This window comes from Microplitis mediator, chromosome 10 (genome assembly GCF_029852145.1).
Source record: "Microplitis mediator isolate UGA2020A chromosome 10, iyMicMedi2.1, whole genome shotgun sequence".
In the NCBI taxonomy this organism is placed as follows: domain Eukaryota; kingdom Metazoa; phylum Arthropoda; class Insecta; order Hymenoptera; family Braconidae; genus Microplitis; species Microplitis mediator.
In genome coordinates, this window is record NC_079978.1 from 8,886,546 (window position 1) to 8,910,628 (window position 24,083).

A 24,083-nucleotide genomic window follows, 5' to 3' on the forward strand; every position below is an offset into this window, starting at 1 on the left:
GACCTCCATTTATCTTTCTCTTGACTCTTGGTATACCAAAATAATAAAAAAAATTCTTGAACTCTTTTGCATTTATAATCCTCTCCTCTCTTTCCCTCACTTTTACCATACTCTCAAACTCGTAAATTTTCATCCAGCACTTGCTAATAATTATTCTTCCATTTCATTTCATTCTCGTTAATGATAAAAGCTTCGTTACCATTAATTACTTTTTTTTTATTTACTCTTTTGTTAAATTATTATTTAATTAACAACATATATATAATATATATAATAATAATTCATTATGTGAAAATATATATTCATATATTTTATATACACACATAATATGTTACATGAGAGTAAATATATTACGTATGTTGTTGACAGTTTATTTTGAAAAAATAACTTCTAAGTACTTTGACTTTTTTTTTTATTTATAAAGTAATGCCTCATAAAATGCTCAATGAGGGTAAAGTCTAACAACTCAGTATATATATTCATGTAATAAAATTTATAGTATGAAACAGAAACATCAACTCACCCTTCGTCCTTTCTGTTACGCCGAAATAACCATAGAGAAGTACATACTGTAATGATATGAGTATGCCTGGTATTTTAAGATATGAAAAGTATATGTATTACTGTACATTGAGTGACGACTCACTAAAATATTATTTTCTGAAAAGCCGTACTTCTCAGCTCTCAGAAACATATTCTAACTCTCCAACCCTCTTGAAATAAGTGAGTTGTTTATATGAGATGAGAAAAGGTTAGTACTCTTAAAGGGATAAGCTTCATCAAGGGTTTGAAATACTTTCAACTTCACGACAGATACCAAAGCATACTTATATCCATACGAAATTTTAATTACATTTTTTAAAAATTATACTTCCAACAACGCAAGTGAAAAAATTATTTTGAATGAAATTAATTGTGTTATTTTTTATTGAAAATATTTATCACATTACTAATTTTTTTATTTAAGAAATTACGATGAATTAGAATTTGTTACTATTAGAAGTCAAGTGGTTCTGAGTAAAAAAAAAAAAAAAAAGTTACATAAAGGGACATCTCTAAAAGGGTTCACTATGAAGCATTGTCCTGTCAAGATTCTTACACAGCTAGTTAACAGAACACTGTATATACAAGAAAAAAAAATGAAAAAATATATCCGTGACAATGAGTTCTTTATTCTCAGCAGGTGGGTAACAACTTAAATGTAAATTATTAACGTAAACCTAAAAAATTAATGGTTTATAAATTTTTTTTATTCACAACTTCTGATTCAATTACTTTATCTCGTAAGCACTTTCGGTATTAATTATTGATAACTTTACAATTCGGCCAAACAAGGTTTTAATAGAGGATCAATTGTATGAATAAAAAATATGATTATAAATTAATAATGTAAAATGTATGATTTTTTAAAGACTTTCTTATAAATTATATATAAACTAAAGAAAGAATCAATGCATCGCGGGTGAGTAACGATGGCATCGCATCGTTTAACTGACAAATGGTGTGGAGAGACCGACAAGCTGGGAAAACACGTGTTATCCAAACCGTCACTGCTCACTTTAGACGACTTGTACTGTTGAGTATGAGAGAAGAAAAAAAGATGCAATTAAAACAAGTAATAGTGCTGTATAGTTTGTATCGAGTATACACTCCCCCATCTTTTTCATTTTACTCTACGCCTACACGGAAAAAAAATTCGACGAAAAATTCCAATATTACTATCGTAATCCTGGACTATACTTTTATTATCTGTAACTTTCAAATATATGATACGAAAATTTACAGTTTGTAAAAGATTTTTTACTATTCACTATCGTAATTTTATTAAGAGTTTGTTGTATAAAATTCAATAAGAAATATTACAATGTTACTATCGTAAATAGTAAAAGAATAAAAAATGAGATTTAATTATAATATTTATTCTTTTATTCTTCCTCTTAATTTACAGTGCTGCCTCTATGTTTTTACAATACAAGTCACAAAAATTACGATAGTTGAATTGTAAATTTTTTGACATGGTATAGTATATGCCATCTGAAGCGTTTCCGTATGAAAGACAAATGTCACAATACCATGATGTGATGCTTGTGTGAGTATATATATATATATATACAAATGATGACATCTACTTTGTCTGTATTATTTGTGGTTCAACTATATATATTTATAAATCAGTTCATCTTTATCCACAGTGTAGTGCAGAAATAGAGGTTATTTTTCATGACGTTTTTCGGACAATTGTAAATAAGAAATTTAAAAAAAAAACTGTGCTTTCTTCATAACAAACCTACATAGATTCTGGAATATAATAATTTGGTAGTGTAAGTATAATTTATACTATTTAATTTTTATTAAACTGAATATTCTGTGGGTATATCGTTCGTTTTAAAATTATTTATCTGGACATGAAGTTTATTTTTATAAACAATTTAGTAGTATTATGTGGTCATAGGATAAATGATTCTAAATGAATGAAAATTTATTTTTTCTAATAAATTCAATTCTCCTAATTTTGTTACAGGATATTCTTCATTTGTCGACAATAACCTCAAATTATGGACATTTAAAGTTTCTTTATGGATACTGAAGTTAGCAGACGCCTAATAATTTTTGGATTTTTTTACAAATGATAAATTATAGAAAAAAAGTATTCGAAAAAATTGCACCTATGGTTTTTTTAAATTTTCTACATGTGCGTATTTTGAATACAAAGAAATGAGTTATTTATTCAAAAGGAAAAAATTATAATACTTTTGGAATCTGATGTAATATTATAACTTATAAAGTTAAAATAATTAATACTAAATTTTATATACACCAAAAAAATATATTTGAAAAAATATTAAATAAATATTTTATTATTACTACTTCAACATGTTTTATTTTTATTTCGAGATTGTATTTTCCTTCTTAATTTAACTGTTAAAAAAAAAAAAAAATTCCAAATGATAAATTTTTCTTTTCTATTAATTATAAGTTCTACTTTCTTAAGAAAATATATTTTACTCCATTGACTTCTAATTATTATTTTATATTTAAAGAAATTCTACATTACCGACTCATTCATTTTACGATAGTTGTATTAGAATTTATGTTGACGCAAATTGTATAATTTACTCTATAGTATCTGATTTTTTCTTTCAGGTAGTAGTATAAATTATAAAATAAAAATTACGATAGTCTATTGTAAAAATTATTATTGAAAACTTATAGTCCAGCGTTACAATACTATATAATGAAAATTACGATAGTTAAATCGTAAAAAATCCGTGAATTTTTTTTCCGTGTACAGTCGTAGGATTTTTCGTTTCCTGCATGCGGACAATTCAAGTATACGAGTTTTTTCCACTTGCAAACTCATTTTGGTACGACTAAATCGTTTTTATTTTACTGTACAAACTGATGGCAACGAATGACTTTTTTTTTTACTTTATTTTTATGTCACTTTTATTGAATGCTCAAAGGCTTTTCCTCGTCCACTTGTGAAATAGCATTTTTTTCTTTACTTTCTTCTCAATTTACATTGTTTGTCATTCGAGTGCAATCACTGTTACTCTACTAACATGTAAAATAATGTAACACAAATTTAAGTTGAGCTTTGATTTTTAAATATTTTAGAATTGTTTTAAAATTCTAATCGTGAACAATTTTCTTACTGCATTTACACAACTATAATGCGAAATTTGTTCACATTTTCCATAAACAAGTTAAATTATAATTTAAAAATTCCGAACAGGTCATATCAGATCATACTTTAATACATTATGTTCAGTGTTTTATTTTATATCCAGAGCTTTTAGGTAAAAAGAAAAATTGAAAAAAGATATCTAATAACTCTCATAGTAAATTATTAAATTTTAATTATATACAAAAAATATTGATGTTTCAATAAATAATATAATCATTGTTTTGATGTAAAAAGTATCCTACGAAAAATTAATATCAAAATTAAGATCCAAGGTCGAAGATATCGAGAAATATCTAACAGTGTTTAAGAAGTACATACATATATATATATATATATATATATATATATGTATTCAGACACGCTCATTCTTTAGGGACTGGGAAGACCTCGTGAGTCACGAGAAGGCGATCCTCGTGAGAGAGCTTAACGATACAGACGGATTTCCGATCATCTAAAAATCTCGGTTGGAAGTAACTAAGAACAGGCAATCACGCGATAGTCACCTGGGGGTAAAATACTCAATTGCTAATACGAATAAATGAGCATTTAATGTGTTTGGTAATCATCTGATTTCAATTGTGTTTTCTCATCAACTATATATATATAGAGTAAAAAATATGGTCTTAATTAAATGAGCCTAAAAAAAATCTCAGCGAAAATTAACCGAGATTTATATTTAAAAATTTTTTTTTTTTGTTTAAACAAAAAAGCTGAGTGAAATATCAAATTCACTCTCTACGTATATAAATAACCACTTAATAAAAAAATTTTTACACAAATAAATAATGAAAACTTAAAAAAAAAAAACATATATATGTATATATGACATGTATATATAGATTCACGAACCACGTGTTGCGGACGTTGATCATTGCAGACTTGAAGCCAGATCTCAGCAGCTACAAAGAATTCCTCAGAAATGTTTGTTTTTCTTAGCTCGTTTTTAAATTTTTTTTTTTTTTTTTTTACAAAGATAAATACACAATTTGATGTTATGTGAGTAAATATCTTATGTGGTGCGCGCGCGAACACCACCTCCGCATACGGGAGTCGGACACTGACTGAAAACGAATAGCTCCAGCGGATTTCGTATGCCGCGTTGTGGAAGCTGCGCCGTCCTCTGTCTGCCGGGAGGCTAAGAGGCTGCGTCGACCGGTCAGGGACCACCAAACACAGATGAGACTACAATCTTTCTTCCTTCCTTCCTTCCTTTTAGTTTTTTTTTGTTTTTGGTCACATTTCCAGGGGGTGAACAACGAATGCCGTTCCCATCGTCCTAATTACTTCTACTACTATGTACTTAATAGTTCTACCATTACGTCTATATGTAAACTTCGATATTCCGTATATATATAACTATAGAAAATTGAGGTAATATAAACTAAAGCCTGAGGAAAATTTTATACTTAAGGGGATTCATGAAATTTTAGAAGCTTTTAATTGTTTTTGTTTTTACGTTAATAGTTAACTATGTTTTAATTACTTTTATTTTAATAAGCATGAATTATAATTAAAATATGTAAATTAATGGTAAAAAAATAAAAAAAAACGAGAGCTTTGAAGCAGTTAAATGAGACAATAAGTGTATGAATGTACAAATTTAGAATTCATATCAACATACATGTACTCTACATTTAAAAAAAAAATTTAATTTTTATATGATTAGATAAACGTCTAATTAAAAAATTTTAATCACTTACCAAAATCGTTGGTGCATATTGAATAGAAAAGTACACAGTAGAAATAAACTTTCTTTTATGAGGTTGTCAAATAAAATTAAAGTTCAAAACAAAAAATAAAAAAAAAAAAAAAAAAAATTGGAAAAGGTTTATAAACTTGAAATTATATCACACTCGTTAATAAATTTTTCAACAGGGAATTCCCGAACAAAAAAAAAGTCTCAAAAGTCGTGAACAAGTTGAGCTGTCTCGCGTGTCTTCAAGCACTTATGTCAAACTGAACAACTGAATGAACAAGGTATGGTATGGTATATCCTCCGCACATGTGGAGAACGATGTAACCCCTGATGTATACTGAAATGCCGATGGCAAAGCACGAACAAGACAAGAGTCTGAATAAAGATAAATATATAATAATAATAATGAATAAAAGAGAAAGAAATAATGAAAGAAAAGAGGGGATTTTCAGCTCATTCATTCCAAGTATACGCCTCCACAAGTACCCCCATCGCCATCACTAGTGAAGCCGACTCTGTTGATTATTTTTCTTCCTCTCATCTTCATCCCTTTCCTAGAACTTTCATAATAATTTTTTTTTTTTTTATATTAACATATATTATTATTAATACAATGTATAATTATTTAAACTTCAAGTTCTTATCAAAAGGAAATTATTTATTTTTGTGTTACAAATTTCTGATAGTAGACCACAATTTTCGTGTTTAGGTGAGCAAAACATATTAAGTATATCTGCATTTACTTTTTTCAATCGAAGCTGATAGAAATAAATGTGAGTGCTTAAAATAGATTCAGTTGACTTAAGAACTATTTTAAGTTAAATTTTTCAATTAATTAAATATTTTCCACAAGAAAAATTATTTAACAAAATACAATTGACGATCAGTTCTTGAAAATAAAATATATTATAAAAAATACATCCAAACACTATTAATTAATTTTCATTATTCTAATTTGAAAATAATTAGCAAAGATATTCGGTTTTGTAAAATAAAAATGTAATAATTTATTAAAATATCATTATACAGCTTTCCATGACGCAAAAAAATGTTACATTTGACTGTTTGACTATTGTTTAATCAAATGTCTTCTCTTGACCAACAATTTTGAGCAATTGGGATCCCTCCTTTGAGACATGAATGTATAATTGATTACAAGAAATTTAACAAACCTAAATTAGTGTTAAAATGAACAAAACTTAAATTATATTTAAACTTGTAAAGATACTGTAATTATACCTTTATGCACTTTAACTTTGAACTCTGCACATTTATTCTTAGTGTCACTAAAGATCTTAGTTCTTGAAATGATCTTAATCAATTAATTAAAAGAAAAATTATTTTAAAAAGTTTCAAATAAAAATTCAAAACGATTAAAACTCAAAATTTTGTCAAGTCACTACAAATTTTACTTAAAATATTATATATAGGGGATGGAGGGGCAAAACGGGATACTTAAAGAAATACCAAGTTTTCGAGGACTCAAATACACTAAATCTTTTTAACTTCCCGCTGAGAAAATCGACGATTTTCAGAAATTCGGGAAGTTATTGGTTTCACCCCGATTTTCAAAAACCGGGTTTTCATCATATGTCGACATTTGAAGGTGCTAGGATGCTATTCTGACATTTTCAGAGCGATGTCTGTATGTGTGTGTGTGTGTGTGTGTGTGTGTGTGTGTGTGTGTGTGTGTGTGTGTGTGTGTGTGTGTGTGTGTCTGTGTGTGTGTGTGTGTGTGTGTGTGTGTGTGTGTGTGTGTGTGTGTGTGTGTGTGTGTGTGTGTGTGTGTGTGTGTGTGTGTGTGTGTGTGTGTGTGTGTGTGTGTGTGTGTGTGTGTGTGTGTGTGTGTGTGTGTGTGTGTGTGTGTGTGTGTGGGTTCTTGCGGCATTCGAAAGATATCTTCTGAACTTAGATTTTCAAAAAAATTTTAGACCATTTAGTCAAATAAACTCTGAGATATTTAAGAAATACGAAAAAAAAAAAAATTTTTTTTCGTTTTTTTTTTGGATATTGTGAAAACTGTTGGATCGATCAATTCCAAAATCTAATCAGCTCTAGAACTCGATAAAAGCTATCGATTGCCACCAAGAACGTCTCAATCGGATAATAGGTTCGAGAAATATCGTCAACGGAATATTAAATGTTAAATCAATATTTGCTTTTTTTATTGAATAACATAATAATTACTGAACAAAATTACTCAAAACTAATATGTTTTTCTTTATATAAGTCATTGGAAGTGATTGCCTAAAAATCGTCATGTTCGCTCGTATCAGGATATACTGAGGATATTTTTGAGCTAATTATTGATCATGATTGTGAACAAATATAAAAAATGTACATTCATTTATTATTTTAGATTCTAAATTTTTAAACTTTAACATAAAACGTAACCCTGTTGAGCTTGAAAAGCTCATAACAAAGGGAAACAAAGGTATCTTCGAGCTCGAAAATGTATTCACAACAATGTTTTAGAGATCAAGGAGCTCGAAAACAGCGGGAAGTTTTAGGGCTGGCCTGCAGGGTCAACCGATAGACAGATTTTTTTTAATGATATTCAAAGTAAATATAAAAAATTTTCAGTTACCGTAAAAAAAAAAAAATTTGTCATTTTTGCGGGCAAAATAGGGTACCCCGTAAAAAAAACGTAAAAATAAAATATTTTTGGATTTTAAATGAATTTGATTAAATTAAATTTTTTTGTAAGTAATTTACATTAAGAGAAATTATATTTTACATGATTATTGGATATAAAAGGAAAAAAAAATTTTTTTTAAGAGTTTTTATCCTAAAGCAAAAGTCATTAATATTTTTCTACTGATGACAATTGATTTTTAAAAAAGTTTAACAAAAAAAATTCAAAACAACGCTCTATTATATTTACAAAAGTGATTTTGGAATATTTAAAAATCATTTAAAGTATAAAATTTTGGGGGTACCCTGTTTTGCCTACCCTACCCCCTTCCCATAATTATTTATCACAGACTTTATTTATAAGATCACAGTTTTACATAATAAAAATTTTCTGTAAAAATAGTTTTTCTCACTTTTTATCGATTTATGTAAAGTAATACACAATCTTTTAATATTATTTTATCATATTTTTTAGTGCAAAAAAAATTTTCAATTCAATAAAGAATTATCAAGTTTTAAGTATATTTATATTAAATCTCGTCGGAAAAAATCAATCTCTCCTACTATTATACTTTTTATGTTTTAATCGAATAAATTTTCAAGATTACAAATAAAAGATTCACAAATTTTTCACTTTATTTTAAAATTTAATACTGTTTACATAGATAATGCATTATTAATACTAAGTGAAAGATAAAAACCAAGTGTAATAATAATATTGATCCGGTAATCTGTGATGTGGAAATGAAATTGTATTTTATAGATATCTATTGAATGCACTTGTGGTCATCCATCGATTGATCACATTTACAAATTGGACTATATTGTAGGTTACCAGGTTTATATGGCTTAAATTATCCAAGCAGTATTCAATATGTATTCAAACAGTTTATTGTTTATAAATTCAATATCGCATTATCCTATTTCAATGGAATTTTGCACTATTTATTGGCTGTTCTTTGATATGTAGTTATTGCATTGTTTGTTGAGTACTTAGCATACACATACACTAATGAGTCTTTTGATACATAAAATATACAGAGCTGAGCCAATATTAAATTTATTTATAAATATACTTACAAGCCTTTCCTCATTCTCTTTCTCGCTAAACATATTTAATTGTCCTACTACTTGGTTTCATAACAACCATCTAGTCTAGCCATTGTTTTCTATCCTATACATACACTGGACAATTAATAAACCTTAGTGACGCAACGGGATTACGTTTATTACTGTAAGTGTTCTATAACGAAATGGTCAACAATTTTTCGTACCAAAGTATAAACTACTTTATGAAGATTATTATATTTGTACGCGATGACAAAATTAAGGGAACAAATTTTTTATGCGCTTATGGGAATGGATCTCAGTTACACTGTTTGGTGTTATTCGCTAAATTATTGTTTGATAATATAGTCTGCAGTTAATTAAATTCACTTTAATTACATAAAGAATATTAAACAACTGTCTATAATTATAATTTTAAAAAATATGCAATTAATAACCAAATCAATAAAAAAACATGGTGTCAAGTATACTTGAAAATATATTTTCAATTGAAAAAATTATTCATCACAAGTACCATTGTAATTATTAATTAAACATGAATTAATTACATAATAACAACCTATTTACAAAGTATGTTTGTATAACCCTTCGCCTATAATATTTGTAAGATCTTCATAAGGCTCTTTATGGTTCATAGTTGATAAACAAGTTATTATTATTTTATTTTTCATTTTGTATCTATCAGAAGTAGCAGTAGCTTTTAAAGAAGTTATAGATGCAATGTTTATATGTCACGATACGATATTAGTGTATATTATAATTAATGCAACTACTATATTATTATTGATGTAAATTATTTTAAAATGATAATTAAATGCCCAGGGGCGTAGTAATCGTGAGTTCTCAATAAATAATTCATACATTTACACCATTGATGGTGTAAACGTTTCAATTCACACGGTTAAATATTTAACACCGTGTGTCGTGTAATTTTGATATTGGCATTGTTGAAAATTTTAACACCAAATCATTCACACCACACCGTGGACTCAATATTTTTTTACAATATATCGGAGATGGTAACTACTTTGAGATGATAATCATTCCTATCTCATATGGCCAAATTTACAAATTTTTCAGATATAAGGAACATTACTATCTAGATGGTAACTATTACTATCGGCAATAATATATATTATTGCAAATGGTAATAGTTCCATTTTTTTCAGCGCATAGGAATGTAATTATTTAAAATATATTTTAAAAATTATTTTCTATATTGAATGATAGACTAGTGATCAAAATTGCGGGGGTGGTATGACAGGAGAGGAAATGACCATCGTCCTCCAGACGTGTTCCCATTTAGAAAACCTGATTAGAATAGTAACCAGGATGTGCAAAGTAGCGATAAATAGGTTGGCGCGTGTTCTAAATATAGTTCTTATTATATCTTTCATTCATTTATATATTACTGACTTATTAAAAATAGTTTCTAATCATTTTTTTTAACTATCAAATAATCGTTTGATTCATTGATTCATATTATCAAATTATCGATAATTTTTATTCAGTAAAAAAAAATTTTATCTCTACTCTAATGATGAGTAAAAAAGTTCCCAAGGGACTTTTGTTGTATTATACTTAATTATCGAGTTTTTTTTAATTATGTAATTAATAATGTAATAAATAATAATATGATATATGATATGTGATAATAAAAAAAAATCATTCTAGAAATAATATTATTTTATTTAGTTAATACACATACATAACACTCGAAAGCATCTTATCGACAATTTAATTTTAGCTTTCAAAACCTCCCATTTTTGAGTGCGGGTTCGTTAATAAAATTGGGTCATTCGATAAGCCATGCGGTATATTACGAATACGATAGTAAAATTTAGTAAAGTAAAAAAAAAAAAGATGAAAAATAAAGGGGAATTCTTTCCGAGTTTGACCGGATGTTAACGATCGGATGTGTAACAGCATAATAATAAAAAAACAAGAGAGCAGAAAAAAAAAATAAAAGAAATAAAGAAAGAGATAAATAAAAAGATAAAATAGACAAATGAAAAATGAATGCCTGAAATATGAAGATAGTCGTTATATATGATTCGATTAAATTCGATAACCCAGATGTGTATTTGACACAGGTGAATAAACGGATCAATTATTGTTTTTGTAAATTGTTTATAGCGTTTAAATTTATTATCGTTACCTTTGATTACTAGACGATTGACATTTTGATTGACGTGATTAAAGAAAATCAATTCAAAGCGCATGCCTTTGTCGTGTAAAATTGAACAAGCACCTGAACCGGAACTTTTGACAATTCAGCATGATATCCAGAGTGCAAAGGTGTTTCTTAAGAGACATAGTACAGATTCTGGAGATAATTTGTAATAAAATTTTATATTTATTAATTTTGAAATAAAATACAACAAATAATCAATAGTTCAATATTTTTTATATTAAAGATATGATCACTTGTCTGAACTTTTGGAGAAAATTATTTCCGAACAACCCCAAAACGCAGTTGATTTTTTTGAAGAATATAGTCGTCAATTAAAAGAAAACAGATTTAAAAAACCTTCTGACATTCAACAAGTTTATATCCCACCAATTGAATACATCGAAACAACAAAACTTTTAAAACTTTTTAAAGTATTTATTATTCTCGATTTACCAATAATTTTAATGTATATATAAAGTATCTGTTTTGGGCACTACACCACTTGTTGAAACTTCATACTTTATTTTTATACGCTATGAATATAAAAGAAAATTTTACTATAATAAGTGTAATTATAGTTACAGAGTATTTATTAATACAATAAAAATATCTGTAATAGTTTTGCGTATTGTATAAATTACTTTATCAAAATTCTTAGTGTCCAAAATAAATACTCACCGAGAATTCCACCTTACATGTACGATTACATAAATTTCTAATTATAATTTTAATACTTACGGAAATATTATTTTCAGACCAATAAAAAAGTAAATATGAAAGATCATGATGAAGTGACGGAAAATTCGATTCCCAATTTATTAGAGTTAGTTTATTATTTAGAACAAATTGGCGTTGGTCTCCCAAAATCGGAATGTATTTCATTGAACCTCAGTATTCGACAACTTGTTAATGACAAAGAACTAACTAATGTTCGGTTAGTGTAAGATAGTATTCATTATAATATACAACACTAAGTTGTTCAAAGTTAATTCGTAAGTAGATAAAAGTTTATCTCAGAAATAAATAATTTAAGATTCTGGGGTAAGATTCTTGGAAGTCCGAAGAACTACTGCATTGTTGAGGCAGAACTTTATAAGAAAGAGCTTTCTCGTCGACTGAGAGTATGATTATAAAAAATACTAAGAGCATAGAAAAATGAGATGTTAATTACTTCTACTAGGGCTTTTTTTTTTCTTTTTGATAGGAAGAAGCTGATGAAAACCTAAAAATTGGAGAAGAAAAAATTGAAGCTATTAAAGAGTTAAATGAAAATAATGAAAATAGTATCAGTAGTGTTCTTGGAAATCTTAGTGATGATAAGAATAAATTTAATAAGCTCAATTTTCCTATTCCACCATTACCTAAAAGTGGCGATAGAATTATAGTACCGGAAACGACAGCTGAAAGGATTGGAACTGGTTCGAATAAAAAGGTATCAACATTATATCTAAATGAAATTTTTTTTATTTCATGTGGTTTTTAATGAAATTTTTTTTTTTTCCTTCTAAAAAGTATACTTTGTTATTCACTTTTTCTGTTTAAAATTTTAAATGTTTAACATAACAAATGATGTAATGAGATGATTTATTGTATAAAAACATGTATAGATTTGTATGAACATATGTTATTTTTATAAAATGATATGTGCATCAGGTTTACTTTGTGTGCAATTCTCCAGGATTAGATGACTGGATCGAATTGCCATCAGTCACGCCGCAACAAATTGTAGTAGCAAGACAAATCATCCGGCATTTCACGGGATGTCTCGAGACTACGGTGAAGCCTCATTAATCACAATTTAATACTCATTTTCTCTTTAATATATTGCTAAATTCATGATTATTTAAACTAATTGGTATTTAATATGTAGATACAACAAACTTTCCCTTATTTTCCTGGAAATGAAGGAAATTATCTTCGTGCTCAGATTGCACGAATTACTGCAACTACACTTATTTCTCCTATTGGATACTTCACATTTGAAAATTTTGATGAAAGTGATAAAGAAGAAATGAAAGGTTTAATTTTTAATATTCTGAACTGGGTAAATTAAAAAGTTTTATTTTAATTTTTAATTAATAGAAGAATTAACCATGAATCCAAATTATAATCCATTATCTACGAAAGATTTAATTGATCCATCTTTATTACATTGGTGTCATCACAGTCCTTATATTTATAAAAGTGGACAAACGACTTGGAAGAATTTTTCTAAACAGAAAGTACACCAAACAGAATAAATTTATGCGAGAATGAGAAAATAATTTATTATGTGAATATTAAAAAATATTTTTTCGAATACTTAATTTAGGAAAAGTTAAGTGAAGAAAAAGAGAGAAAAGGCGACGGAGCTGTGAAAAAAGTCAAAAATAAAATGAAGAATAAAGTAGGTCCATCATTATTAACATCATTATCAGAAGACACTTTGTTAGATGCAGTGCCACCATGGACTACTAGGGTGTCATCTGAAATTCAACTGGACACAGCAATTGCTACTGTCAGATCTAATTTATGGCCGGGAGCTATTGCATTTGCCAAGGACAAGTACAAAAAAAAAATGTTTCTACGCAAATGCAATTTAATAAATAAATAGTCTTCTTTATTATCATGTTTTATACTATATTGTGCTAAAAATTTTAGGATATGTGGCAATGTGTATATTGGATCGGGGCATAAACATGACGTTTGTGATTATTGCTCACTAAAAATTCCACTTATGCAAGATCAATATGAAATAGGTCCGGAAATTATGGAAGCACAAGATCCTACTTTTGAAGATGAAGAAAATTATTGCGCATCTCAATTACCGATATCGGAAAATCCAAATTTAGGTATAAATAAATTGTTATTAAATACCCATTGTGGATAGAGAATTGGGATTAGAATTTTTACAATTATTGATTAATGAATAAAATAAAGTAAAGATTTTATTAAAATAATAAATTAATTAATATCCTGAACATGTTAATTATAGAACAAAAATCGGATAAACAAGAAGAGGAAGATGATAATGATGATGATGATGATGATGATGATGAAGGGGAGGAGGAAGATGAGAAAGAAGAAGAAGAGGAGAAGGAGGAAGACGATGACGATGACGATGACGATGACGATGACGATGACGAAGACGAAGATGATGATACAGAAGAAGAAAGTGATTAGAAAAAAAAAAATCCAACAAATTCAATCCGTTCTTCATCTGTATTTATAATTTAATAATTATTATACAATTATAATTGGAGTTTATTAATAAAAAATTTAGAACAATCATTCATTATCACTACGGTTGCATCGTAGTCTCTTCTTTTATAAATTTTTCATCAATTTACTAATAAAAATGTCTGATTTTATCTTGTAAAAATTAAAAACTTACGTCCTCATACCATCAGTTAATAATGAACGTAGATGTCACTACTTATCGGAAAGATTTTTTCGCAAACAGATTCCTCGCTTACGACTACAAAAAAATAATGTAGAAAAATAACCATTGTAAACATCACGAGCATAAATATTCTGTTTCTAAGGCATATAATTACACCGACCATTACGCAGATGATTCAGCTGTTTGTCATTTAATATAAAGATTTACAGACATTAGTAAGTATACTTAATTATTTTTAAATTACCTCTTTTATATTTTTAATTCTTATCAATTATCAAACAATATTTTTTTATTTTTTTATCAGTTTAATGTAAAAAAATTTAATAAAATAACAGCTTATCATTTATTATCAGGACATTTCAGTCAGCGTTCAAGCGTCTTCAAGAACATTAACTTAGCAGCTAAAGAACTAAATTTTTAACCATGAAAAAAATTATTATTTTCGGTTCTACTGGTATGACCGGTCTATGTGCTTTAGAACACGCAGTTAATAAAGGTAATAGTTTTATATTTAAAAAAAAATTTTCATTTTGTAACTTTAATGTTAATCTATATTTTTAATTACTTTTATTAGCTTATGAAGTAACCGTATTTGTGAGAGACGAAGCTAAAATTCCAGAACATCTAAAAGGAAAAGTAAAAGCAATAACCGGAAATGTTACTAATTATGATCAAGTGGAATCATCAATTGCTAATCAGGAAGGAGTCGTCGTTGTACTGGGAACCAGAAATGATTTGAGTAAATTAAAAAAAATAAATTGATGATACTGTTTAATTGAATTAAATAATTTTATTGTATTTAATTAATTAATAATAATCATTATTATTTTTTTTAAGAGCCTACAACTGAATTATCTGATGGAATGAAAAATATAATACGTGCTATGAAAAAAAATAATGTCGAAATAGTATCAGTTTGCTTATCAGCATTTTTATTTTGGCCACTTGAAAAAGTTCCAAAACAATTTCTTGATTTGAATGCTGATCATCAACGTATGTATGATGCTATTAAAGAAAGTGGTCTTAAATGGATTGCCGTTTTCCCACCTCACATTTCCGGTAATTTTAATTATAAATAAATATAATAAACAATTAAGAATCTTAATAATGAATATTATTGAATAAATTTTTTAAATTATCGATTAGTTGAATGATAAATAATTTTCAAATATTTTTTAGAATCGCCAAAGTCAACTTATACAGTTAAGCATGACGAATCTCCTGGGCGTATGATTTCCAAATATGAATTGGGAGAGTTTTTAGTTGATTGCTTACAAAAGCCAGAACACTACCAAAAAGTTTGCGGCCTTGCTACAGATCCCAAGCAATAATTGAGATTAAGATAAGAAGCATTGTAAGAATTGTATGCAATAAATACGTAACATGTTTTTGTATAAATATCAATGTTAAATAAAAAATAAAATATCTTCTTATAAAAAATATATTTGTTTATATGATAATAATAATAATTTACTTGTTATCATTATAAATGTTTTACCATGTAAGTTTTAGATGTAATAACAGGTGATTTTTTAAAAGAAAATAAATTAGGCAGTGGAGGCGGTGGTGGACCGAAAAATTTTTCCTTGTGGGTAAATTTTTTTCTCATTGCATCAATAGGTTTTGAAACTGTTCTACAGTCCCATAAATTTATTGGTTCACAATTATAATATCCATTTTTTAAATAGAATTTTTCTTGTCCTTTTGTTGCTAAATAAATACTTTTTATATTTTTAGTTAGAACATATTGCTCTGTTCCACGTAAAAGAATTGAACCAAGACCTCTATATCGATATTCTGAATCAATAACGACTGAAAATAAATATAATTTATTGATAATTAATAAATTTTTGAATAAATAATATATTTAATGTATTGTAAAATTTTCAATACCTGATTCTATGAAACAGCTGCCGTTGAGATTTGGTACCAATGATATTTTACAATGTCCGATTACTTTACTATCAATTAATAGTATTAAACAAGTTGGAAAATTATCACATGACGTTCTTAGTGTTCTTAATCTGTTAAATTAAATTTATTATATTTTTTTAAATAGAGTGTATATTTGCGGTCCAAAAAAATAAATTTTGGCTCTTAATTTTAATACTATGACAACGCTAGTAACATATTGTCATTTTTTATAAGAATAATAAAAAAAAAAAAAACTTTTATAATAAAATTTTACCAGAATTTGTGCAAACAAAAAAAAAAAAATCGGTCTGTCAGTTGACCCTGCGGGCCAGCCCCAAAACTTCCCGCTGTTTTCGAGCTCGCTGAGCTCGAAAACATTATTGTGAATATATTTTCGAGCTCTTCGAGCTCGCAAATACTTTTGTATGCCATTGTTTTGTAAAAAACCATTTTTTAGCATTTCTTTCTTCCACGATATCTCGCGAACGAATTAACCGATTTTGATGGTTGAGGTGGCAATCGACGCGTTTTATCAAGTTCTAAAGCTGGTCGAATTTTGAAATTGATTTATTCAGCCGTTTTTGAGAAATTTCAAAAAAACCAAGGAAAAAATTTTTTTTGAATTCTTTCGTCAACGGTTTCTCTTGAACGAATAAACCGATTTTGATGGTTGAGGTGGCATTCGACGCGGCTTATAGAGTTTTAGAGCTGATTAGATTTTGGAATCAATCCATCGAGCAAATTGGAAGTTATCCAAATAAAACATTTTTAAAAAAATTTTATTTTTGAAATATCTCTGAACGCACCCTACCGATTAAGTTCAAATTTCTACGGCCTCAAGACATTAACAAGCCGCGTCGAATGACACCTCAACGATCAAAATCGGTTCATCCGTTCAAGAGTTATGAATATTTACATACATACATACGTACGTACGTACGTACACACATACATACACTCGGACATCATCGTGAAATTAGTCAGGATAGCTTCCTAGGACCTCGAAACGTCGACATCTGATGGAAATTCGATTTTCGTAAATCGGACCGAAACCAATAACTTCCCGAATTTTTGAAAATTTACAATTTTCTTAGCGGGAAGTTAAAAATAACGATTCTATAATTGTGGCCATTTTAAATTTAACGGTAATTGAAATTCCATTTTTTATATCTGGTTGTAAGAAATTTTAAACGTTAATTTTTTTTTTTTTTTCAAAACCGTATTTTTAATTCATAATGTTACTGTAATAATAAATTTAACATTTTTATAAGCGCTTATGAATATTGAGAACTCATATTTTGGTAAAAAAAATTTTTTAAGTTGGATCCAAAAAAAAATTGTTTTTTCTGAGATCCACTTTAATGTATATGTATGTCTATATGAATATTTATTTATATATTACCTTCTGGTGTCACTAGAAGGCCATTCTGAATTAATCAGTTTACAACAATCCATATATAAATCAGGTCTTTCGTGGATAGGAATAATGGTATATAAATTATTTATCATCTCCCTGTAGGAAAAAGATAAAATATTAAGTAAAAATAAAAAACAACTTAACAAGTAAACTGTCAATCGTAATAATTAAAAAGCAATGAAAGTTAAATTATGAAAAGTCAAACTCACATAATACTATTAATTCCATGAGTTAGAATGCCAAGAGTCATCGTATTAATTTTATTAAAGTTAATTTGTTAAATTTATTTAATAAGCATTTTTAAAAAAATATTAAACTATTTTATAATTATGGAATTTTTTTTATCTATAACTATTATTATTATTATTATAATACATTAGTTATTAGTTATCACTCATTTATAAAAATAAATATGTTTTAAAAAAAATATCCAACATTTTGGGTAATATTTACTAAAAATTAGATCACAACTATTTATGTCTTTCATCATCGTGATGAAATATAATATGCATTAATAAATTTTCTAAAATACATGAAGGATGGTGCTTATGTATTATTCTTATACAATTAGATTATCTTAAATTATGAGAAGGTATATTATCTGTACTTGAATATGATTGTAAGTGTACCAACGGTCGTTATTTTACCTATGAAGTATGAACGAAGTACAATACGAACGTAAAAAAAAAAACTATCGAGATATCGACTTTCAAAAAAAAATGTTTTTTCATTTCGCATTTTAAGAATAATCTAAAAGTGTATTTGCAATTTCAATACATCCCTGATTAAACAACACGATGTACTCAATGAAAAAGATGAACCCAATTTACATCTAACCCGGTTACGATTTCACCAAATTTGCCCCAGGTGTAGAGAATCAACCAAAAAATAAATAATCATATTAAATTTTTTATAATTAACGACAAAAATATGAAAAAATCATTTTCTCAGAATTTTCGTTTGGTTCATTTCACCCCAGGTATTATGCGTACGGCTAAAAATGCGCAAATATATTAAATTTCTTATAACTTGACGATAAAAGTATGAAAAATTATTTTTCAGAATTCTCGGCTGGTCCATTTTGCTCCAGGTGTTATGCGTAGGGCTAAAAATGTGCAAATATGTCGGATTTATAGTAATTAGAAGAAAAAATAATTTTGTTTTGATCAAATTTTCAGGGAGCCTTCTTGCCCCACCCTCCCCTATCCAAATAAATAATTTTGTAAACGTGGCATTATGATGCAATTTGACATTTTTTATTTTTTTCCGTACATAACAGTAATTAACGATATTTGACCTTTGACGAAACGAGACGAGACCGAGACGAGTGTCTGATTTTTCTCAATTTACGAGATCGGGACGAGAGTTTGAAATTTTCGCCTCGTCTCGTCTCGAGTGAAGCCCTACAAAATATATATTTTTGAAAAAATTACTCACAGTTGTTATCAATTAGGAATTAAACAAAAGTTAATTCCTAATTAATTAAGTTAAAAGGTAATCAAGGCGCAATGTCTTAGGTATTAAATTTAGATGGTGGGGGTAAAAACCAAAAATATCCGAAACGCAAACTCTCGCTAATCCAACTATAAATAGATTTTAGCCTAAAAAATTTGAGATTCGAAATTATAATGTTGACATAAAGATTTGACTGAAATTTATTTGACAACGTTTATTTCACTCGTAATTGATATCAATTGTTAATAATTTTTTTTTGAATCTTAATCTCGGCGAAATTGTAACTACGTTGACTTGTTTTAAATTAATGCTTTAACTTTTTTTTAATTAATTATCAAAATTTTAATACGTTCATTACAATTGAAAGTCATTAAATATCTTTAGAAAGCGGGGGGGGGGGGCATTGTTTGTTCCGTCGAGAACAGAAGTCCTAAGCGACTTGTCATCATATAATAATGTACAAAAAATAAATAATTACTAGAGTCACCATCTAGCGGTGCTGAAATTAAATTCATCGTCAACTCGGGTCGCACCACGACTGCGTGCGCTCATCAGTCATCATATAGTCCAAGATCTCAGGGCCGGCAGACGTCACGACCGTCACGTATTTTCTGACGGACGAAATATGTACGGTTGAGTAGTGTTAGTATGTACTATGATCGTATGCCTACCTGCTAGCTTGGTCAAACGGCCAATTTCCAGGTATCAGGTGATCACGGTACATAAAAACATTACTAACTTCACATATTTTCTCATGGCTGATTTTCATATATGTTCTAGACAATATAGTGAAAATAAGTCTGCAATACTGCCAGACACTTTCCGTCGGCCATATTACTTGGCAGACGCTTTAAAGCTCCCGAAATAATTAGTCAACTTCACGTAAATCCTGATGCTCCATTTTTATATATGTTCACCAGACAACTATTTTAAAATCTTTGACAAGAAGGCAGACCGATCCAAGGGGCAAATCATCCCCTAAACTCAATTTTAATACCTCTGTGGGTAGGAGCGCGAGAGCATTATCCACGCGCATGGGACTGAGTGAGACCGACTGCGCTGTTAATAGTCCAGTCGATGCGCACGAAAAAATGGTCAGAGATCATTTTTTCGGTGGGTTAAGATCGATTTTGAAAAATTTTTTTCTTAAAATACTAGAAAAAATATAAGGAAAAAAGTTACCATAAATTTGGAGATGGATCATTTTTTTATTATAAAAAAATTAGAAGTAAAATGAAATATCTCTGAAAGTATTGAGAAGTTATCGAGACAAACTAGTATCATTGTTTTTGGGATTTAATAACGAACAAAATGAATTCTGAACGAAGTCTCTACGACAAATAGTTGCTGAGATAAAAATTATTAAAGCGTCGTTTCGTCCGCGCGCGGATAAACAAAAGTGTGTAACTCGGCAGCAAATCGATGTTTTTACAATGTTTTTCTTTTATTCTCTTAGTAAATCATATATCAACCATAAAAAAATTTGGTAACTTCCAAAAAAATTTTTTCGAATCTTAAATTTAAAAAAAGTAAAAATCACTTATTGTTAAATAAAAAATAGAAAAAATGAAAAATAAATAAAATAACCTAATAGTTAATAATTATTCATATTGCTTGATATTTATTCGATTTAACTAATCTATTCAATTCTCATTGGATAATTTGATTATTTACGTCGGATATTCTATATTAATATCTCGTATTAATATTTAATAACAATCGTATGAATAATCTTTAATATTCAACATTTGTTCGCGTTTCATTACTATTAACTTGCTTTAACTGGATCGAGTATATCACGGTTAACTTATATTCAAACACAGGCCGCGTCGCCGTCAATAATCTATCAATATCAATTTGATCGGATTTTGAATCTAAATTCATTCAACCAATAGCCTCGTCGCTAGCAATAATCTATCAATAACAATTGATCAGATTTCAAACCAAACTGCAGTCAAACCATAGCCTCTGTCGCAATCAATAATCTATCAATAACAAATTGATTAAACATAATCTAACGTACGTTTCAAAAATGCCTAGTCGCACCATATTGTCTCAGTACAATTGAAATAAGATTCAGCATCTCTTGATCGAATCTCACTATCTTACTATTTTAAACAATTCAAATCATATAACCGATCTGATCAATCGGTAACATCGCCTCAGCGCATACCACAAACAAACACTTGACGACACAAGTGCTATAACAATCGAAAGCTTCGAACAATCATTCATTCTATAGTACCACGTACTATATCTAATCGTCCAGCAGTGGACGATTGGACTCTCGCTCTTAATGTACAGACGTGTATATTCTCTTACAATCAACTCGATCCAAGATCGAACTAAGTACGACGATCCAGCATCACGTACTCTCTACACACAAAAAAAGGAATTCTTGGGTCAAGAAGAAAATCGTTTCCAAAAATAAATTCTTAAATTAAAATATCCTCTTTTCTTGTTTGAAAAAATTTTCTCTTGGTAAAAAATTTTTTTTTTTTTAATTAGAGTATATAAAGCTCTTCAATAAAGAAATTCAATTTTGATTTAAAAATATAAATTTTTGCTTTAAATGTTTTTAGTTTCTCCGAACAAGAAAACAACTTGGTTGGCTCAAGAAAATTTAGCTCTTGGTTTTAGAAGATACCAACTCATTCTAAAAACATCGTTCTCTCGAATGTAGTCGATATCGATTCATTTCGATACATCGAGTTTTTAAACGGAGGCATATTTAACTTACTCCAAGTAAAAATTAATTTATTTAAAGATTTGATAACATTTAGTTCAAAATAAATGTAGACTTCATCTTAGAACGATTAATTTTAGATTTAAAAAATAAAAAACTCATTTTAAAACTAAATTATACATCAATGTAAATAAAAAATACTTTTATTTTAAAATATAATAAATAAGTTCAATTTCAAATTAATTGTTTTTATTAAAAATTCAATTCTCAGAATATATACAATTAATTATCAAAATAAATTTTGATTCTTTATTACAATAAGAAATTTTTTTTGTTTATGAAAATAAATTAAAGGTTATGTTATTTATCCTGGCTTCATTGACACTATGAACTGCATGATACCACACTAAAAAGGAAACAATTTTATATGAACTTAGGATTAGAAATGAAAACAAACTTGATTATCTGATATATGATTAAAAACAGCATAAATAAAAATTAACTTACTTTTTTCGCGATTGAAACGACACCCTTTAACTTAACTTAAATCAGGAAATAACACCAGATATAATGACTAATAACTACAATAACTCACATTTTTACCGAACACTTCAATTCAAAACAATTTATGTATATGAATTAGTTAATTGTATAATTAATAAACTAATACTATTAGAATATTGGTGTGTAATATATAATTGCACATATACGGCGCCAGCGCTGAACAGACTCGTTTCATTTTTTTGGGATCTTCGGGCGTCTACGTGTATACACAAAGTAGTGTCCGAAGTAGAGAAGCTGCATAGACCCGAGTGCTCCTGTTATCCGAATGCTGCTATGGAAAAAAACCAAGAGCTTGATTTTCTTGACTTGAATTTTTTTTATTTTTGTTTCAAGCAATAGCCACTAGTTGGTTTAAGAAATCTGACTCCTTACGTAGAGAAGTTAAATTTCATAGAATAAAATATTCAATATACATGAATGAAGAAATTCAAAATATTAATTCAAAAAACAATTTACTTTCTTAAAATATTTTTTCTTTTTGAACTAAAATCATATATTTTTAACTTAAAACTTTAACCCATTTGAGTCGAAAAAATAACTTTTTGAATCAAAATAATCAAAATTAAGAAAAAATTTTCTTCAACCAAGATTTATTCCATTTTCCTAAATATTCTCTTGACTCAAGATAATTCTCTTTGAACCAAGATAACCTTTCGGTCAGTGTAACTTATACGACGATCCAGCATCGCGTAATCTTTCACTGTATCCGTTCTCACGTATATAGCACACACGTACACTTAGACACACACACACACACACACACACACACACACACACACACACACACACACACACACACACACACATACATCCATACATTCAATATCTTGTGTTAATTGTTCAACAAGTTACTATCATTATCATATCTCAATTTTCTCAATCTTTCTCATTGTAACTTCTTCAAAGGGTTTTATGCCGTAGTGCTTTCCCTAATTTTTTGGGTCAAAATACAGTCTTCATTTTGACACACCCAAATCACGAGTTTCATTAACTTATACCTATCTTATCCTATCCATCCTTATAATCACTTAACTTAATTTAGATCATTAATTCAATTTAATTTACAGGTAAATTTAGATTTAAATAAAAAATAATCAATAATACAATAAAAGGAACATTTTCATGCTAACATTGTTTGAGAATGGCCTTAAAATGATTTTTTTTAGGATCACTTACAGTTATTACTTCAAATAAAATAAGCGGCTGAGGCAGCCGTTCGGCACCCACGTGGCTCGGGCGATCACCGAAGTTAAGTAGCATCGAGCATGATTATTACTTGGTTGGGTGACCGCTTAGCCACGCGTCGGGTTTGAACGAAGGTCTCTGACCGTTAGGCGCGGAACGAAGATCCAGTGATTGGTAAAGTGGGAACTTTATCGACCACTGGAGTTTCACCCAAACCGAAA

At 28.3% G+C, this 24,083-nt stretch overlaps 4 protein-coding genes and 1 long non-coding RNA gene across 12 annotated transcripts in view; 3 read left to right on the forward strand and 2 right to left on the reverse strand.

Moving 5' to 3' along the window:
- The window catches only part of LOC130676132 (papilin-like), a 77,309-nt gene extending 71,609 nt beyond the window's left edge, over positions 1–5,700 (reverse strand). For 4 of the 6 annotated variants that reach the window (XM_057482136.1, XM_057482132.1, XM_057482135.1 and 1 more), the window contains exon 1: positions 4,538–4,757. In XM_057482136.1, coding sequence (XP_057338119.1) covers positions 4,538–4,560 — 23 coding nt within the window. In that variant the 5' untranslated portion in view covers positions 4,561–4,757. Of the gene's footprint in view, positions 1–4,537; positions 4,759–5,388 lie in introns of those variants that run through there. The other 2 variants (XM_057482133.1, XM_057482137.1) reach the window with 2 other exon arrangements.
- On the forward strand, positions 1,993–2,840 carry LOC130676135 (uncharacterized). The gene is made up of 3 exons (XR_008991383.1): positions 1,993–2,089; positions 2,193–2,321; positions 2,522–2,840. It is a non-coding gene; the product is annotated as an uncharacterized LOC130676135 (long non-coding RNA).
- Positions 5,701–10,790: 5,090 nt separating the features above from the next.
- LOC130675993 (radial spoke head protein 4 homolog A) lies at positions 10,791–14,562 on the forward strand. Its single transcript, XM_057481936.1, has 12 exons — positions 10,791–11,179; positions 11,258–11,425; positions 11,504–11,690; positions 12,015–12,193; positions 12,293–12,380; positions 12,464–12,691; positions 12,913–13,035; positions 13,130–13,277; positions 13,342–13,481; positions 13,571–13,803; positions 13,900–14,090; positions 14,234–14,562. The coding sequence occupies exons 2-12, from the start codon at positions 11,307–11,309 to the stop codon at positions 14,419–14,421; spliced, it is 1,824 nt and encodes a 607-aa protein (XP_057337919.1). The 5' UTR covers positions 10,791–11,179; positions 11,258–11,306; the 3' UTR covers positions 14,422–14,562.
- A 157-nt stretch (positions 14,563–14,719) lies between these two features.
- Positions 14,720–16,083, forward strand: LOC130675994 (flavin reductase (NADPH)-like). 2 transcript variants are annotated; one of them, XM_057481937.1, is made up of 5 exons: positions 14,720–14,856; positions 14,995–15,137; positions 15,216–15,380; positions 15,479–15,700; positions 15,821–16,083. In XM_057481937.1, the coding sequence occupies exons 2-5, from the start codon at positions 15,065–15,067 to the stop codon at positions 15,970–15,972; spliced, it is 612 nt and encodes a 203-aa protein (XP_057337920.1). In that variant the 5' UTR covers positions 14,720–14,856; positions 14,995–15,064; the 3' UTR covers positions 15,973–16,083. The 2 variants fall into 2 exon arrangements, with proteins under 2 accessions (XP_057337920.1, XP_057337921.1); XM_057481938.1 differs by having other exon boundaries at positions 14,732–14,856; positions 15,005–15,137.
- On the reverse strand, positions 14,999–18,511 carry LOC130675995 (N-alpha-acetyltransferase 80). Of its 2 annotated transcripts, none has more exons than XM_057481940.1 (4): positions 18,408–18,511; positions 17,958–18,068; positions 16,535–16,665; positions 14,999–16,453 (listed from the first exon to the last, which is right to left on the reverse strand). In XM_057481940.1, coding segments are annotated over exons 1-4 (573 nt in total). In that variant the 5' UTR covers positions 18,410–18,511; the 3' UTR covers positions 14,999–16,124. The 2 variants fall into 2 exon arrangements, with proteins under 2 accessions (XP_057337923.1, XP_057337922.1); XM_057481939.1 differs by lacking the exon at positions 18,408–18,511 and adding an exon at positions 18,182–18,390.
- Between the last annotated feature and the right edge of the window lie 5,572 nt (positions 18,512–24,083).

What these genes read in the sequence shown, in the direction of transcription:
- LOC130675993 (XM_057481936.1), top strand. Translation starts at nt 11,307, where the DNA reads ATGCCTTTGTCGTGTAAAATTGAACAAGCACCTGAACCGGAACTTTTG. An exon ending in AACTTTTAAAACTTTTTAAA is followed by an intron (nt 11,691 to 12,014) that starts GTATTTATTATT and finishes TATTATTTTCAG; the next exon opens with ACCAATAAAAAAGTAAATAT. An exon ending in TGATAAAGAAGAAATGAAAG is followed by an intron (nt 13,278 to 13,341) that starts GTTTAATTTTTA and finishes TTTAATTAATAG; the next exon opens with AAGAATTAACCATGAATCCA.
- LOC130675994 (XM_057481937.1), top strand. Translation starts at nt 15,065, where the DNA reads ATGAAAAAAATTATTATTTTCGGTTCTACTGGTATGACCGGTCTATGT. An exon ending in GGGAACCAGAAATGATTTGA is followed by an intron (nt 15,381 to 15,478) that starts GTAAATTAAAAA and finishes ATTTTTTTTAAG; the next exon opens with AGCCTACAACTGAATTATCT. An exon ending in TTTCCCACCTCACATTTCCG is followed by an intron (nt 15,701 to 15,820) that starts GTAATTTTAATT and finishes AATATTTTTTAG; the next exon opens with AATCGCCAAAGTCAACTTAT.
- LOC130675995 (XM_057481939.1), bottom strand. Translation starts at nt 18,222, where the DNA reads ATGACTCTTGGCATTCTAACTCATGGAATTAATAGTATTAT. An exon ending in CCTTCTAGTGACACCAGAAG is followed by an intron (nt 16,666 to 17,957) that starts GTAATATATAAA and finishes TTAATTTAACAG; the next exon opens with ATTAAGAACACTAAGAACGT. An exon ending in CAGCTGTTTCATAGAATCAG is followed by an intron (nt 16,454 to 16,534) that starts GTATTGAAAATT and finishes ATTTATTTTCAG; the next exon opens with TCGTTATTGATTCAGAATAT.